At 42.5% G+C, this 16,147-nt stretch overlaps 1 protein-coding gene across 1 annotated transcript; it reads right to left on the bottom strand.

The window, feature by feature from the left end:
- Positions 1–1,078: 1,078 nt before the first annotated feature.
- LOC112219028 (sodium- and chloride-dependent glycine transporter 2-like) lies at positions 1,079–10,258 on the bottom strand. Its single transcript, XM_024380253.2, has 15 exons — positions 10,251–10,258; positions 9,891–10,008; positions 9,282–9,426; positions 8,695–8,826; positions 8,399–8,572; positions 7,880–8,030; positions 7,601–7,733; positions 7,168–7,406; positions 6,888–7,012; positions 6,684–6,796; positions 5,262–5,393; positions 4,872–4,971; positions 4,554–4,654; positions 3,892–4,059; positions 1,079–1,933 (listed from the first exon to the last, which is right to left on the bottom strand). Exons 1-15 carry the CDS (start codon positions 10,256–10,258, stop codon positions 1,781–1,783), a joined length of 1,992 nt encoding a protein of 663 aa, XP_024236021.1. The 3' UTR covers positions 1,079–1,780.
- Positions 10,259–16,147: the final 5,889 nt, after the last annotated feature.

The following is a 16,147-nucleotide window of genomic DNA, read 5'->3' as shown; positions in this document are numbered from 1 at the left end:
CCGTAGATTAAGGACTAATGAATTTATTTCAACTGACTGATTTCCTTATATGAACTGTTACTCAGTAAAATCATTGAAATTGTTGCATGTTGCGTTTATATTTTTGTTCAGTATACACAAAATGTATATTAATATAGGTATTTCAGGATTTCAACAGGTTTAGGCCAAGATTGAATCCGAACATGGTTTATAATGCTACTGCGCTAGACAGCTGACAATGTGCCTGTTAAAGGCTACTTCCCAGCCGTTTGCGTAGTTCACATTCATGGTTAACGCTTTGAATGTCGGCTCAAGTGTAAATGACCTTTTCAAAGGCAAAATGTCCCCTATACCGCAGCTGCGCTATAGCATGCGTCGGATTGAATCCAAGTCTTAAAGTTGTATTTTCAACATTTACAATAAAGGCAAATATACATATCGCAATTGTGTAGATAAATACAAAATCTGGGGTATTGCCTCAAATATCCATAAAGTGCTGAAAAAGCTCACTATTTAAAACAATCTAATAACTTAAATTATTTTTCAATCCATACAATCTTTTAAAATTCGAGTACATCTCAAAGGCCAAAGGTTACCTGAAGATGTGGCATAAACATGCTGGAAAACATTTGTGATCAAATTGAAATTGACTGGCAGTATATTCAACTTCCCGTAGATGTTTCTGTCTCCAAATCTTTCACTAAGCACACCATCTTTGGTTTTGTATATCCTAAATTGATGTAAAAGAATGGAAAACACAGTAGATTCATATTGGCATATTCTAAGTACGATGACAGAATGGGTAATGTGTTTTTGGACCGTCCCTTGGTCGTATTCTCATGGGGCAGAAATCTCAGAGATCAATTAGTAAACTGATTTACCACCCCAAAATACCCCTGCACAACATCTATTTGCGCCTCTGCCGGATGGAAACTACAAGTGTAATGGCTACGCGTAATGCAGTAGATTCAATAGTACAGCCTCCAAGCATGCTTTGTGACTACATACAAGGGAAGAGGAGGGCTGTATTCAAACAAGTGCAAGCATACAATACATTTAGAAACACTCTCAGCAGCCAAAGACAAATAGAAGCATGACATACAAGAACGGCATGATCAACATTATTCTTGACAAATTACGGTGTTTTCTGATTCCGTTGTAGGCACATGCAACACAAATTAATTGACATACAAGTTACACGTTGCTTATACAAAAGGCAGTGTCATTTAAGAACAGGGGAAGTTTGAGGTTGATTCATTCATTGTAGCCACAGTTTTTCTCTGTTGGGATGTGCTTATTAGTTCATTGAGCAGCTGACATGGCATGTTTACCTATAACTATGCTACAGCACACGCAAACAGATAGGGGTGGCAATGTATCTTTCATCAACATGTTTCCTATTGCAGATTTCTTGACAATGACATGCATCACAACAAAACTCATTCTTTTTTTCAAATCTATTTAGTAACAGTGTTGAGTACTGGGAGGACATGTCTGTAACCATTCTCCTAACCAGTGGGCTCAGAATAGTTCAATAGAAATAAAATAAACAGCATTGTGGAAGACTGGAGATTAAGCACAGTAGGCACCAAATCAGCCCTGTTCACTGTAAAATCGATCATAGGCCTACTGCTGTATTAAAGGGACGGTCTTTGTCAGAAGACAACATGCATAATCTTGGACTTTGACTTTCAATTTCCCTTTGTGTAATCTATAGAAAAGTGTGCAAACGTTGAATAGAGCGAACAACAGATGACTACTGCAGAGTTGGTGAACTTTGTCACTTGTCCAGGAACAGACATTAGCACTGGGTCTGGCCCAGGCCTTTAGGAGGGAGTTTGAGCCCCAGGGAGTTGGTTCCTAGCGGGTCGATCATGTTCTTGTAGCGTTCTCCTCTGTGCTTCATCAGGAAGGGACCCCAGTCTGGCTGAGGGGAGCACACTAGCTTCAGACGCTGAAACACAGTAAAATTCATCACCATAACATGTCATAATACCAGGGCACACATCAGGACAACATTAGAACACTGTTGTATAAAACCATTGTCCCTTGAGCCAGATGTCCTGGAACAAGTGTAGTAACATAGCATTAGAAGAATATTCCAATTATTTTCACTCTTTTGTAGGATGATCTTACCAAGCATCTCAATTTCACTATCAACCTACCTTAGGCATTATTATGCTAAATTAACCATTATTAGGATACATTATTGGACCACTACATAACATGGAAAATGAGAGCGACAGTAAATGTCTTTAGCAGGGGGAGGGGGGAGCTACATTAAATGTCTTAAGCAGGGGAGGGGGAGCTACAGTAAATGTCTTAAGCAGGGGAGGGGGAGCTACATTAAATGTCTTAAGCAGGGGAGGGGGAACTACATTAAATGTCTTAAGCAGAGGGAGGGGGAGCTACAGTAAATGTCTTAAGCAGAGGGAGGGGGAGCTACATTAAATGTCTTAAGCAGGGGAGGGGGGTACATTAAATGTCTTTAGCAGGGGAGCTACATTAAATGTATTAAGCAGGGGAGAGGGGGTACATTAAATGTCTTAAGCAGGAGGGGGAGCAACATTAAATGTATTAAGCAGGGGAGAGGGGGTACATTAAATGTCTTTAGCAGGGGGATACAGTACATGTCTTTAGCAGGAGGGGGGCTACATTAAATGTCTTTAGCAGGAGGGGGGCTACATTAAATGTTTTTAGCAGGGGAGGGGGAGCTACATTAAATGTCTTAAGCAGGGGAGGGGGAAGCTACAGTAAATGTCTTTAGCAGGGGGATGTGGGAGCTACATGAAATGTTTTTAGCAAGGGGAGGGAAGCTACAGGAAATGTATTTAGCGGGGGAAGGGGGAGCTACAGGAAATGTCTTTAGCAGGGGGAGCTACAGGAAATGTCTTTAGTAGGGAGGGTGGCTACAGGAAATGTCTTTAGTGGTGGGAGGGGAGCTACAGTAACTGTCTTTAGCAGGGGGGCTACAGTAAATGTCTTTAGCAGGGGAGGGAGCTACAGGAAATGTTTTAGCAGGGGGGGGGAGCTACAGTAAATGTCTTTAGCAAGGGGAGGGGGAGCTACAGTAAATGTCTTTAGCAGGGAGGGTGGCTACTGTAAATGTCTTTAGCGGGGGGGTGCATTAAATGTCTTTAGCTGGGAGGGGCTACAGTAAATGTCTTTAGTGGGGGAGCGGGCTACAGCAAATGTCTTTAGTGGTGGAGGGGGAGTTACAGTAAATGTCTTTAGTGGGGGAGGGGGGAGCTACAGTCAATGTCTTTAGCAGAGAGGGTGGCTATAGTAAATGTCTTTAGAAGAGCGAGGGGGAGCTACATTAAATGTATTTAGCAGGGGAGGGCGGAGCTACAGTAAATGTCTTTAGCAGGGAGGGTGGCTACAGGAAATGTCTTTAGTGGCGGGAGGGGAGCTACAGTAAATGTCTTTAGCAGGGAGGGTGGCTACAGGAAATGTCTTTAGTAGCGGGAGGGGAGTTACAGCAAATGTCTTTAGCAGGGGAGGGGAGCTACAGTAAATGGCTTTAGTGAGGGGATCTACAGTAAATGTCTTTAGCAGAGAGGGCGGCTACAGTAAATGTCTTTAGCAGGGGAGGGGGAGCTACATTAAATGTCTTTATCAGGGGAGGGGCTACATTAAATGTCTTTATCAGGGGGAGGGGAGCTACAGTAAATGTCTTTAGCAGGGGAGGGGAGCTACATTAAATGTCTTAAGCAGGGGAGAGGGGGTACATTAAATGTCTTTATCAGGGGGAGGGAGCTACATTAAATGTATTTTTCAGGGGAGGGGGAGCTACATTAAATGTCTTTATCAGGGGGAGGGGGAGCTACATTAAATGTCTTTAGCAGGGGGAGGGGGGAGCTACATAAAATGTCTTTAGCAGGGGGATAGCTACAGTAAATCATTTCATACCTGGATGAAGGTGCCGGGGGCCAGGTGCATCTTGATGCCAAACATGATGGGGATCCAGATAACAGAACACACCACCATGAGCCAGCCCATCACCATGGACCAGGTGGGGTAGGTGTAGGTCTCATAGGTCATCACCTTCCAGTGGTACAGACTCAGACCTAGGATAAACTGTAGTACAGGCAGAAGACAGGGACAACCAAGACATTAAAGGCTACTGAGCATTAGGTGAACTATAGAAATATAATTATTAGAAGGGATAAAGCCCCTGCATTTGGCTAGAACAGGGTGCACGTTATTGGTCCTGGGGCCCACCCTGGGTGAAAGTTTTGGTTTTTACCCTAGCACTACACAGATGATTCAATAATCAAAGCTTGATGATTAGTTGGTTATTTCAATCAGCTGTGTAGTGCGAGGGCAAAAACCAAAATGTGCACCCAGGGTGGGCCCCAGGACCGAGTTTGGGAAACCCTGGACTAGAACACTCATGGAAACACTCAATATGACTGACATGGTAAAGTGATGCACAATGCCCATGTAATTCGATTTTTATGCAGTTAATACCGTTTCTTATGCTGAAAGCAACATGTTCTATATAAAATCACACAGAGCAACATGAGAATACAGAATATATTTAATCTTGGCCTGAGGATGGTAGCACCTACTGTGAGAATGGTGGGGGTCACAAAGGCCCAGCAGAACCTCCAGAACATGTTTGGCTGGAAACCGATCATCATTTCAATGTCTTCACAGAACCTCTTCAGACCTAGAACACAACAACCAGATAGTTTGAGTCCTTTCACACACAGTACCAAGGTTGATAATGTTACTCAACCACAATTAGTAAAGCATGTCTTGAAAACATTTACAGGAAGGCTTATGCCAAATAAGGTCTTTGTCGAATAAGGTATCTTTCGAATACAGTCTGAAAAAAAACTGTACAAACACTGGACCAGTGCCTGTCAAGACTATACATGACTCACCATAAATGTATGATACTCCAACAAGTTCAAAGATGGCGATGATGATCAGAGAGTATGAGGCTGCATATGTGTCCACCAGCTGAAGCATATACATTCCATTCTGCCAGGATGGGATACAAGACCCATCAGAGCACTGAAAACATAGCAGTCCTCTACACAGCCTCACTGACTCTCAATGTCATTCTATTAGTTTGACTGTGCATCCTTAGTGTTTGAGACGTGCCACTCAGACACCTAAACTGTATAATACATTTGCGATATTGACAAAATAACTAGGGCCGGGATCTAGTTGTTGCAGAGCAGCGCACGACACAGCGCCTTCTCAAGGCATACGTCATTTATGGTAAACGCTACAGATGAGTGAATGCTGAGGATCAGATTAGGCCTTACCTCTGTGATCATGGGGTACCCCAGGATGTAGAAAGAGGTGCAGCACCCCAGGGTGAAGAGGGCCTTGTACTTCCTCAGATATCTGGGGAACTCATCTGACACAGACGTAACTATGGTCTCAATGGTGGCAAACTGAGACAGGGACAGTAGATACTTAGTTAATACAATAGATTCCGTCGAGCAACAGAAAGCAAAATGACATAATCTTGGTACTACACATACTTACAATAAACCACTAAGACCCTGTGGAGGTCTTATCAACCACTAAGACCTTGTGGAGGTCTAATCAACCACTAAGACCTTGTGGAGGTCTTATCAACCACTAAGACCTTGTGGAGGTCTTATCAACCACTAAGACCTTGTGGAGGTCTTATCAACCACAAGGACCTTGTGGAGGTTTTATCAACCACTAAGACCTTGTGGAGGTCTTATCAACCACTAAGACCTTGCAGAGGACTTATCAACCACTAAGACCTTGTGGAGGTCTTATCAACCACTAAGACCTTGTGGAGGTCTTATCAACCACTAAGACCTTGTGGAGGTCTTATCAACCACTAAGACCTTGCAGAGGTCTTATCAACCACTAAGACCTTGTGGAGGTCTTATCAACCACAAGGACCTTGTGGAGGTTTTATCAACCACTAAGACCTTGTGGAGGTCTTATCAACCACTAAGACCTTGCAGAGGACTTATCAACCACTAAGACCTTGTGGAGGTCTTATCAACCACAAGGACCTTGTGGAGGTTTTATCAACCACTAAGACCTTGTGAAGGTCTTATCAACCACTAAGACCTTGTGGAGGTCTTATCAACCACTAAGACCTTGCGGAGGTCTTATCAACCACTAAGACCTTGTGGAGGTCTTATCAACCACTAAGACCTTGTGGAGGTTTTATCAACCACTAAGACCTTGTGGAGGTCTTATCAACCACTAAGACCTTGCAGAGGACTTATCAACCACTAAGACCTTGTGGAGGTCTTATCAACCACTAAGACCTTGTGGAGGTCTTATCAACCACTAAGACCTTGTGGAGGTCTTATCAACCACTAAGACCTTGTGGAGGTCTTATCAACCACAAGGACCTTGTGGAGGTTTTATCAACCACGAAGACCCTGTGGAGGTCTTATCAACCACGAAGACCCTGTGGAGGTCTTATCAACCACGAAGACCCTGTGGAGGTCTTATCAACCACGAAGACCTTGCGGAGGTCTTATCAACCTAATGAACCATTAGGGCGACGCACAATTGACCCAGCATCGTCCGGATTAGGGGAGGGTTTGGTAGGACGTCATTTTAAAATAAAAATGTGTTCTTAACTGACTTGCCTAGTTAAATAAAGATAACATTTAAATAAAAGACCACCAAGTAATTAAATACAAACACTTACATCCACAGAAAACAGAAATCAGAACAATAGTTACCATGGTATCCAGTCCCAGGGTGAGTAGCATGAGGAAGAAGATGATGGCCCAGAAAGGAGAGAGAGGAAGTCTGGTGAGGGCCTCTGGATACACTACGAAGGCTATGCCAGGACCTGCAGAATCACAAGACAACAGAACTGTCTAGTTACACTAATATTACCTCAAAAAGTTATTTTAATAGACTAGAATAACGGTTTTCTTTACCCCCATCAGCCACCTGTTCGATTGGCACTTTCAGCTCATGAGCCATAAACCCGATGACAGAGAAGATGACAAACCCTGCAAAGATGCTGGTGGCACTGTTGGTGCAGGCCACAATGATGGTGTCCCTAAAAGATCAAAGACAGTCTGAAATTGCATCTACAGTATAGTTTGCATGTAGGGCATGTTTCCTGGACCCTTAAGACTAGTTCTGGAGTAAGAAGCATACCCAATAGAGAATCTGTGTCCAGGAAACCATCCCATAAGGTTTAACCCTGCTCACCTGTAGCAGTTGTTATGGAACTTGTTGTAGGAGGACAGCGTGATGAGTCCACCCCAGGCTGCTGACAAGGAGAAGAAGATCTGGGTAGCAGCATCCTTCCACACCTTGGCATCGTAGAGTTTCTCCCACTTGGGAGTGATGAAGTAGAGGATGCCATCCCCAGCTCCAGGCAGAGTAACTCCTCTGACCAGCAGAATCACCAGCACCACGTAGGGGAACGTAGCTGTGAAATACACCACCTATAGAATAGAACAGAATCCAACAGAATCCAATCCAATAAAATAGAAAAACTTTAATAATCCTATAATCCTATTGTCAATCAGTGCAGCAACATAGGCACAAAGACAACAATCCAAAAACAGACACCAATGACCACAACAAAAGCATCAAAAGAATAATATATGTATGTTGGCTGGAAAGTGACAATGATTACCTTCCCAGATGATTTGATTCCTTTAGCCAGTGAGGCGTAGACAATAACCCATGCCAAGAGAAGACAGAGGGCCAGAGGCCAGCGGATTTCCCCTGGGTATTCTATTCCTCTGGAGATGTTCAGTACATTATATCTGCATGGCGAGAGGGAGTGGGAGACATCAGGCTACAACGCAATGCCTTCAAATCAATAAGATGTTATTTTCACTGACACACACACACAGCAGACATATTTTTTCAAAATTGTATTACATAGCCTAACATAATAAACAATACGTACTTAAAATACTCTTCACTTGGGCTGACATAGGTTTTGTTGATCTCAGATGTGATGTTAGTGAGTTTGCTCAGATTCCCAATGACATCAGCAGACAAACATAGTGTAGTATTCCTTATAGAGGTGGCGTTTGCATCCCGCAGAATGCATGAATCTGACAGGAGAACAAAAGCGAAGAAAGTGGGTGGTAGCATGTGTGAGTAGTTAAAGTTCTGTGGTGGCTAAAATTGAGGTGGTATGAATAAATCCACGATGCAGCGCAAGAAGAACAGATGGACGCTAGAGGGCGTCACAGTAGCCTGCCCTCCAGCAAGAATTGTGTCAAGTAAGCATTTGCACGGTACCTTACATTAATGCTTTGCCATAGTATTCGATTGTGGCCTATTTATATGACTTACAATCCAAAGGATTTTATATCCCTGAATAAATTAAATGCACAGTATTTTCTCACAATAAACATGTCTAACAACAACGAATCCTTGCATTCCAAATTGGAAGGTGTTCTGTCTTCTGAATACTTACCAAGAAGAAGCATGTCTTTGTCCTTGCAGTGTTGAGTGTTCCATTTATTCTTGCAGTTCGCCCAGGGGAGTGAGCCCTTCAACGAAGCGAACAGGTAGTACAATGTCCAGCACATTATTATGTTATAGTATATTGCTATCAAGACTGATATTATCAACATGGCAATCCCGCAACCTAAAATAACGAATGAGACGAAATATAGAAATGACTCTTTTGCACCTGAAATGTATAGGTTATAATAAAAAACAGACCATGCTTACGTACTGTTCAAGTATGATCGCTGTTGTTTGGCTTACCTTGAAGAGCAGGGATTGCTTTCCATACGGACACGGGTCCTTGGCTTGCAAACTGCCCCAAGGACACCTCCAATAAGAATATGGGGATTCCAGCAAGACCCAACATGATTAGATAAGGAATCAAGAAAGCACCTTCAGGAAGGAAGTGGAAACGGAGTTGAATGTCAGGCAGCTCAATCCGATTACACTTTTGCATGAAACAGGCTGAATGGTGAAATTATTGGACAAGAAATATGTAATTTCACAGCATATAAATGTAAATTGTAGTTGAATCACAATTATTATTCGTTTTATTTAATAATATAAACTGCATTAGTATCGATATTAAACGAATCACATAATTATTATTGTAATTGTTAAGATCATTATTATTTTATGTAAATTGTTCATTTATTATTATTTAATTTATTAAAATAGGCTATTGAAATAATAGTCAAACGCTAAAACGAATAAAGTCTCCAAAATAAATAAACAGATAGGGATTTAATTATTTTATATATTCTGTTTTCTTTGCTGAGAATAGCAGATGCAGTTGATGAAGGGTGCAAACGAATCAAATTGTTTTGCAACATATATGTGTCCTTTACCTCCTCCATTTTGGAAGGCTAGGTATGGGAATCTCCAGACGTTTCCCAAACCAACAGCATATCCAACCATTGAGAGAATGAAGTCCATTTTATTGGACCAGTTTCCCCTCGCTTTATTCTCATCTCCTCCTTCGTCATCATCATCCTGAAGGAAACAATTAACGTTTAACGGTTATTTAAAAACACAAATATATATGATTGATGTCGAAAAGTCTTTAATTATCACCGATCAATTTGATCTGTTCCTGCACATTTCACCGTTTTTGTAATTATAAATGTAGGACTATTCATTCTAATGATTCTGTTTCGATTAGGCTACAATCATGATGCGTTCCATCACTTCCACACAAAGGGCGCTATTTGGTTTGATATGTCCCCAGGGAATAGAACAATGGAGAGGGCCTGCAGCGCTACAAACTACTCCGCAACACCCTGCTCTGCAGTAAGTAATGCATTGGGACGGAACACCAGCAAAATGCTCACAGGAAAGTGAAATTCGTTTAGGCAGCACACCAGTTTACACTTGACAGATGAAATCAGCCACTGGCTATGTTCTGGGCATGCTTTTTACTCGCGTCATGCCTGAGTAATAAAATAACGGACTCTTACCCCGTCCCCGGTCACTGTGCCAGGTAGAACCGAAATGTTTCCATCTGTCTCCAGTATCACAGTGGTGGGACTAATCTCCGTCCCCGTGCCATTTTGCTCTACTGGGCTCGTTGTAACACTTTCATTGGGACAGGAATCTGTGCCATGACTGTGTGTCGTGAAATGATCCACAGTGGCACATTCGGCTCCATCAACGTCGGTATTATGCGTTGCAGGTGCGTCGGTTTTAAACGTTCCATTTCTTGTGTTAGGCCTATCCACCGGTTGAGAAAAAGTTTGTTCCTCGGTTTTTGAGGGATGCCGCCAGTTTGAAGAGGGTAGATCTGGGACATTATCTTGTTTGTTTATTGCTACTCCTACCGCTCCATTATCTGATTGTGGTAACGACTCCTGAGTGGAAGGATCAGATACCTGCCGGTTGTTCATCTCTTCAGAACAATCCTACAAAAGGTGAAATTAAAATGTGTTAGAATATAGGCATATACATACAACTGTACAAAGTAAATGGTAAAATAGACTGGAAAATCAAGTGGCTTAATTGGTGGCAAGTCACATATTGCATAACATATATACAGTTAGGCCTAGTGCATGTGTTGTTTTAGTTCAATACTATTATTGCATATTTGTGGCAATTCCTTGGTGGGGCATTGGTCGACTCTGGATTGGTTATTTATTCATTATTGCAGAGATTCTTTAATTTTACGGCTCATTTGCTCTCGGTCATTCCGTGCAGCAGCAGCAGCGGCCCCTCTCTCTGATTGAACAGGCAATAGACAAGCTGTTGAGCCCCCTCTCCCCCAGTCCCAGCCCAGCAAGCATTCTCCACGGCAGTAAAACGTAAACACACCAAGCAGATAAAATGATTACCTGCGTAGAACCAAAAATCGTTATTGTTTTAAAATTGAGATACATACAACTACTTTGCCAAAGTAAAAACACACAAACACAGGCACATATGCTATAAACATGACTAAGCTACTGACAATAGAAGAGAATCTAGCAAAAATTCAAAAATATATGCTAGAATAAGATTAGCCAATAAAATGACTGAACAGAAGTTACAATTAAACTGAACAGAAGAAGTCGAGTAAGGAATGTTTCGCTGCCTGGAGTAGAGGGAATGAGCTGTAAATAGACGCATCATAGTTTCAGCACAATGCATTTCAGCACCATGGACAGCGACAGTGGTTCGACTACTGTACAGTCTACAGTAGTCCACTCAGTGTTGACTGAATAAGTGCCACTTGTGATTTTTCATCAATTTTAGTTTAAAATAACGGTACGTAGCCACAATCATTGTTTAGGCTAGGAATTGAGGATCAATGAACGCATCTCACCATGTTTGTAGTAAATTCCAGGACAGCCGGAAGCTGAGAAGAGAAGTCAGGACTGCAGCGAGATTGAAAGAAACTGCAAATGCAAAGCTATGTCGGTGGGAGTTTTTTTAGCCTACGTCAGAGTATTGCAAGGTGCCCTTCGAGGAACGTTTTACTGCTAATATATATTCAATGCATCTTCAGTTGGAGATTCACAATTCTTACATGAACAACTATTCATGCCTAATGCAGTTTGCACGCTTTGTCACTCGTCGTTCGCTGCCAGCTCTGGTGTTTGGCTGGACAAATTAATGGACAAAGTATACACGAGGGAATACACAAAACAATAAAAACCGACATTAATCTCGTCACATAAAGAGAAATGCGACTTAACTATGGACTTCACAGGTTCGTTTCAGGGCAATGTCCTGAATAATTGAAATACAATTATAATTATTTTATAGTTTCCATATTATGATTAGTAAACCTACAATGTCAGAGTGCATCCAGATCTGACAATTTTCTGTTTTCATCATCACCTATGCCTGGTAGCGATACAGCACATTTTAGCCATTCAGCAGGAATGAACGCCTCAGCAGCGCGAGGCGAGCTAAACATCTGTGCTTGGCAGGGATAAGCTCTTCCACATTTAACTGGCCAGTGCCCAATACCAGTTTAATTACTTTCTCAACCAAGATTAATTGTAATTGATTTATTTCTACACCTCTTTTCGTCCCCCCTTACACCATACTTTGTTTCTCAGACCCAAGACCATTCTGAGAAGAAATACATTGTTGTAAAAAATAATTATCACATTTTTATTGAGTGGATTGGAAATATTTTCTATTGGATATCGTGCTCATCATATTTGCTAAAAACAAACAGGAAAACACGTTCAGTGAAAAATAACTACTATTTATTGCATTTAATTAATCAATATAGGCCTATTTCAAACAAATCTGACTTAAGGAAAGATAAACAAATTATGGCTGAAATGAATAATCAACACCATAATAACCTCATACTCATTACTAATCATTTATTATTTCAGCAAATATATTTGAATGTGTATCTGGAGGTGAGAGTTTCTGTGTGTTATTTCCGAACAGCTTCTGTTGATCTATGTGTCGAGTGTGCTTGTAGGGGCCAATGATGCAGAACTAATAGCTTTTAGTCCTGAAACAGCTCCCTGCTCCCAACAGCAGAGAAAAACGCAAAGCTCTGGGTCCAGTTCATTTGTGTGTGTGTGCGTGCGTGTGCGCGTGCGTGCGTGTGTGTGTCAGGGGATAGTCCTTTAATGAACACTGGCATCTCACTAAAGGACTCCTCAAGATGCCACCTCTTAAACAAACTGTTTGCAGCCAAGAGGCAGAAAAGCTCCCGAGTGGTGCAGCGGTCTAAGGCACTACATCTCAGTGCTAGAGGCGTAACTACAGACCCTGGTTAGATGCCAGGCTGTATCACAACTGGTCGTGTTTGGGAGTCCCAATTGGCCCAGCGCCATCTGGGTTTAGCCAGAGTAGGCTGTCATTGTAAATAAGAATTTGTTTCTTAACTGACTTGCCTGGTAAAATAAAGAAGAGGGGGAGGGAGAGAGACAGAACACTGTTATCTTTCCCTAGGCAGGGTGAAATAGATACTTATCAGGACCAACCTCAAAAGGTACAGAGAGTAATTAATCATTTTTCCTTTAGTGGTATCATGTGGGAACAGCGTGTGTCTGATGCACGTCAGTAGCATGTCTTAGGAATAGCCAGATAATGGGGTTGTATGGGGTTCAGTGAAGCGTGAGCTCCTCACACTCACCAGAATAAGGCACAGGGATGGTTGGCTTACTAAACTTCTCTAGAATGGAGGCGCATGCATAAGGTCCTAACCGTAACCCTAGCTTCATGTCCACAACCCGGCTCAACCATAACTCTAGCCATAACCCTAGCTTTATGTTCATACCCCGGCTCAACCATAACGCTAACCGTAATCCTAGCCATAACGCTAACCATAACGCTAACTATAACCCTAGCCATAACGCTAACCATAACCCTAGCCATAACGCTAACCGTAATCCTAGCTTTATGTCCACACCCCGGCTCAACCATAACCCTAGCCATAACGCTAACCGTGCAGAGGGAGCACCACCCTATCCACATCGATGGGACAGTAGTGGAGAGGGTAGTAAGTTTTAAGTTCCTTGGCGTACACATCACAGACAAACTGAATTGGTCCACCCACACAGACAGCATCGTGAAGAAGGCGCAGCAGCGCCTCTTCAACCTCAGGAGGCTGAAGAAATTCAGCTTGTCACCAAAAACACTCACAAGCTTCTACAGATGCACAATCGAGAGCATCCTGTCGGGCTGTATCATCGCCTTGTACGGCAACTGCTCTGCCCACAACCGCAAGGCTCTCCAGAGGGTAGTGAGGTCTGCACAACGCATCACCGGGAGCAAACTACCTGCCCTCCAGGACACCTACACCACCCGATGTCACAGGAAGGCCATAAAGATCATCAAGGACAACACCCACCCAAGCCACTGCCTGTTCACCCCGCTGTCATCCAGAAGGCGAGGTCAGTACAGGTGCATCAAAGCTGGGACCGAGAGACTGAAAAACAGCTTCTATCTCAAGGCCACCACTAACATTGAGTGGCTGCTGCCAACACACTGACACTGACACTGACTCTACTCCAGCCACTTTAATAATGGGAATTGATGGAAATTGATGTAAAATATATCACTAGCCACTTTAAACAATGCTACTGAATATAATGTTTACATACCCTACATTATTCATCTCATATGTATATGTATATACTGTACTCTATCATCTACTGCGTCTTTATGTAATACATGTATCACTAGCCACTTTAAACTATGCCACTTTGTTTACATACCCTTCATTACTCATCTCATATGTATATACTGTACTCGATACCATCTACTGCATCTTGCCTATGCCGTTCTGTACCATCACTCATTCATATATCTTTATCTACATATTCTTTATCCCTTTACACTTGTGTGTATAAGGTAGTAGTTTTGGAATTGTTAGGTTAGATTATTCGTTGGTTATTACTGCATTGTCGGAACTAGAAGCACAAGCATTTCGCTACACTCGCATTAACATCTGCTAACCATGTGTATGTGACAAATAAATTTGATTTGAACCCTAGATTTATGTCCACACCCAGCTCAACCCTAATGTCCGCACCCTTTGTTTTTCATAAACATTTATGTTTTTCAAGGCAATTAAATACAAAATATTTGACAAATAGGAACATGAATATTCCAGATCCCTTCATCTCTCTGAGCCATTTTCAAATGTTTGTCCCCCCATGATGTGGCTCAGTTGCTGTATTAGGCAGGCCATCAAGTCCCCCCATCACTTCCACTCATTCATCAACAGACTAAAAGGCCCATCTCAGCCTGTCTTCTATGCATCTGTCTCTCTATGTCTAGGCACCTGTAATGAATTTTCTCCCCTGACGGTCCTGATTAGGTGAACCAGCTTGTTTAATGTCTGTGGACTGGGTGCTGACTGTCTATCAGTGCCATTTAATACGCATTCTGCCACACACTCAAACCCTGCAGGTGCTAACCAGAAGAAGTGAACACAAATACAGACAGGCCAATGGATATTATGGGGATTGTCAGTTAATGTGTGGTATGAACAAAGAACACAGCAATTCAGTCATCTGTAAGATGTGAACCCAACTACAGAGCCAATGGATATTACATGCTGTGTCAATTCACTTTTAATGTGTGGTATCAACAAAAAACAACATTATTTTCCTCTTTCAGTGATTAACACCTACTGGTCAGCATTCAGTAGAGATGACGCAACAAATAACTCTCTCATACACCTAGAGACATTTAAGACTGAAGGGAGGTTCATGATGTGAGAGGACAGTCATGATTTCCACAGCAGTCAGGCATTCGTTCGTAATGGACAGGAGGTGGCTGGTGTGGTGTTTCCAGTCTATATAACTCAGCAGGGCACCTCCACAACATCATGGAGTTCTCCTCAGAATGCTATTGACCCCTGTGTGACCACATGTTCTGCTTCAGTGGGCGCCATATTAATCCTGATAGCATTCCATCACTGCCAGTAGCAGATGTAAGGTTTTGTCAACCTTATAGGACAAGCTCTAGACAACACGCTTTATTACTGAGAGCTCAGATTGTGGTGTCCAATTCACAAAACTAGAATAAGATTATATTTCTATGGTCCAACCCCCCCCTCCTCACTCAGAAACACATTTAGTTGCTTATTTGTTTACCAACAACCCCACAATCTTCTCCAAATCTCTCCTTTCCCTTCACCAATGGTTGACCTCCACTGTGGAATCTCCTGTATCCACTCAGCCACAGCGAATACACCCATAAACATACATGTTTATATACATCATTGGAATACACCCTGGAGGTCTATCTGCCCTTGGGCCAGGGAATGGGTTCCTTTATTACCCCCATCAGAGCAATATGGCCTCTGTGCATTGACTGCACGGCCCAGCAGAGTACAGCCCTCATCTGTAATTTAAAATGTAATTTCACAGTCTGCTGCTGCCTCACTTCACCTGTAGCAGAGACATCTGTAGGGAGAATTACATCTGACATCATCTCCCACCATGTAGTCTCCTCGCTACAATGCTGCAGCCACAGCTCAGCTCAAGGACCATTTCCTCCTGTTTTGTTACTGTTCTTTTTACTCGATGGTTGAACGACTGAAGGTGTAGCTGTGTGGCTGTGATAAGTGACTGTGATAGTGATGGTGTAGCCCTGTGACGGTGTATGTGACTGTGAAGGTGTGGCTGTGATAGTGTAGCCGTGTGACGGTGTATGTGACTGTGAAGGTGTAGCTGTGATAAGTGACTGTGAGTGACGGTGTATGTGACTGTGATGGTGTAGCTGTGTGACTGTGATAGTGATGGTGTGTGACTGTGAG

Source organism: Oncorhynchus tshawytscha, linkage group LG19 (genome assembly GCF_018296145.1).
Source record: "Oncorhynchus tshawytscha isolate Ot180627B linkage group LG19, Otsh_v2.0, whole genome shotgun sequence".
In the NCBI taxonomy this organism is placed as follows: domain Eukaryota; kingdom Metazoa; phylum Chordata; class Actinopteri; order Salmoniformes; family Salmonidae; genus Oncorhynchus; species Oncorhynchus tshawytscha.
The sequence above is the reverse complement of the archived record's forward strand: the minus strand, read 5'-3'. Positions and strand labels throughout refer to the sequence as shown.

Excerpts from the sequence above, each read along its gene's own strand:
- LOC112219028 (XM_024380253.2), bottom strand. Across the intron at positions 8,573-8,694 it reads AGCAATCCCTGCTCTTCAAG|GTTGCGGGATTGCCATGTTG; the intron begins GTAAGCCAAACA and ends TCGTTATTTTAG. Across the intron at positions 4,972-5,261 it reads GGTACCCCATGATCACAGAG|AATGGAATGTATATGCTTCA; the intron begins GTAAGGCCTAAT and ends CCATCCTGGCAG.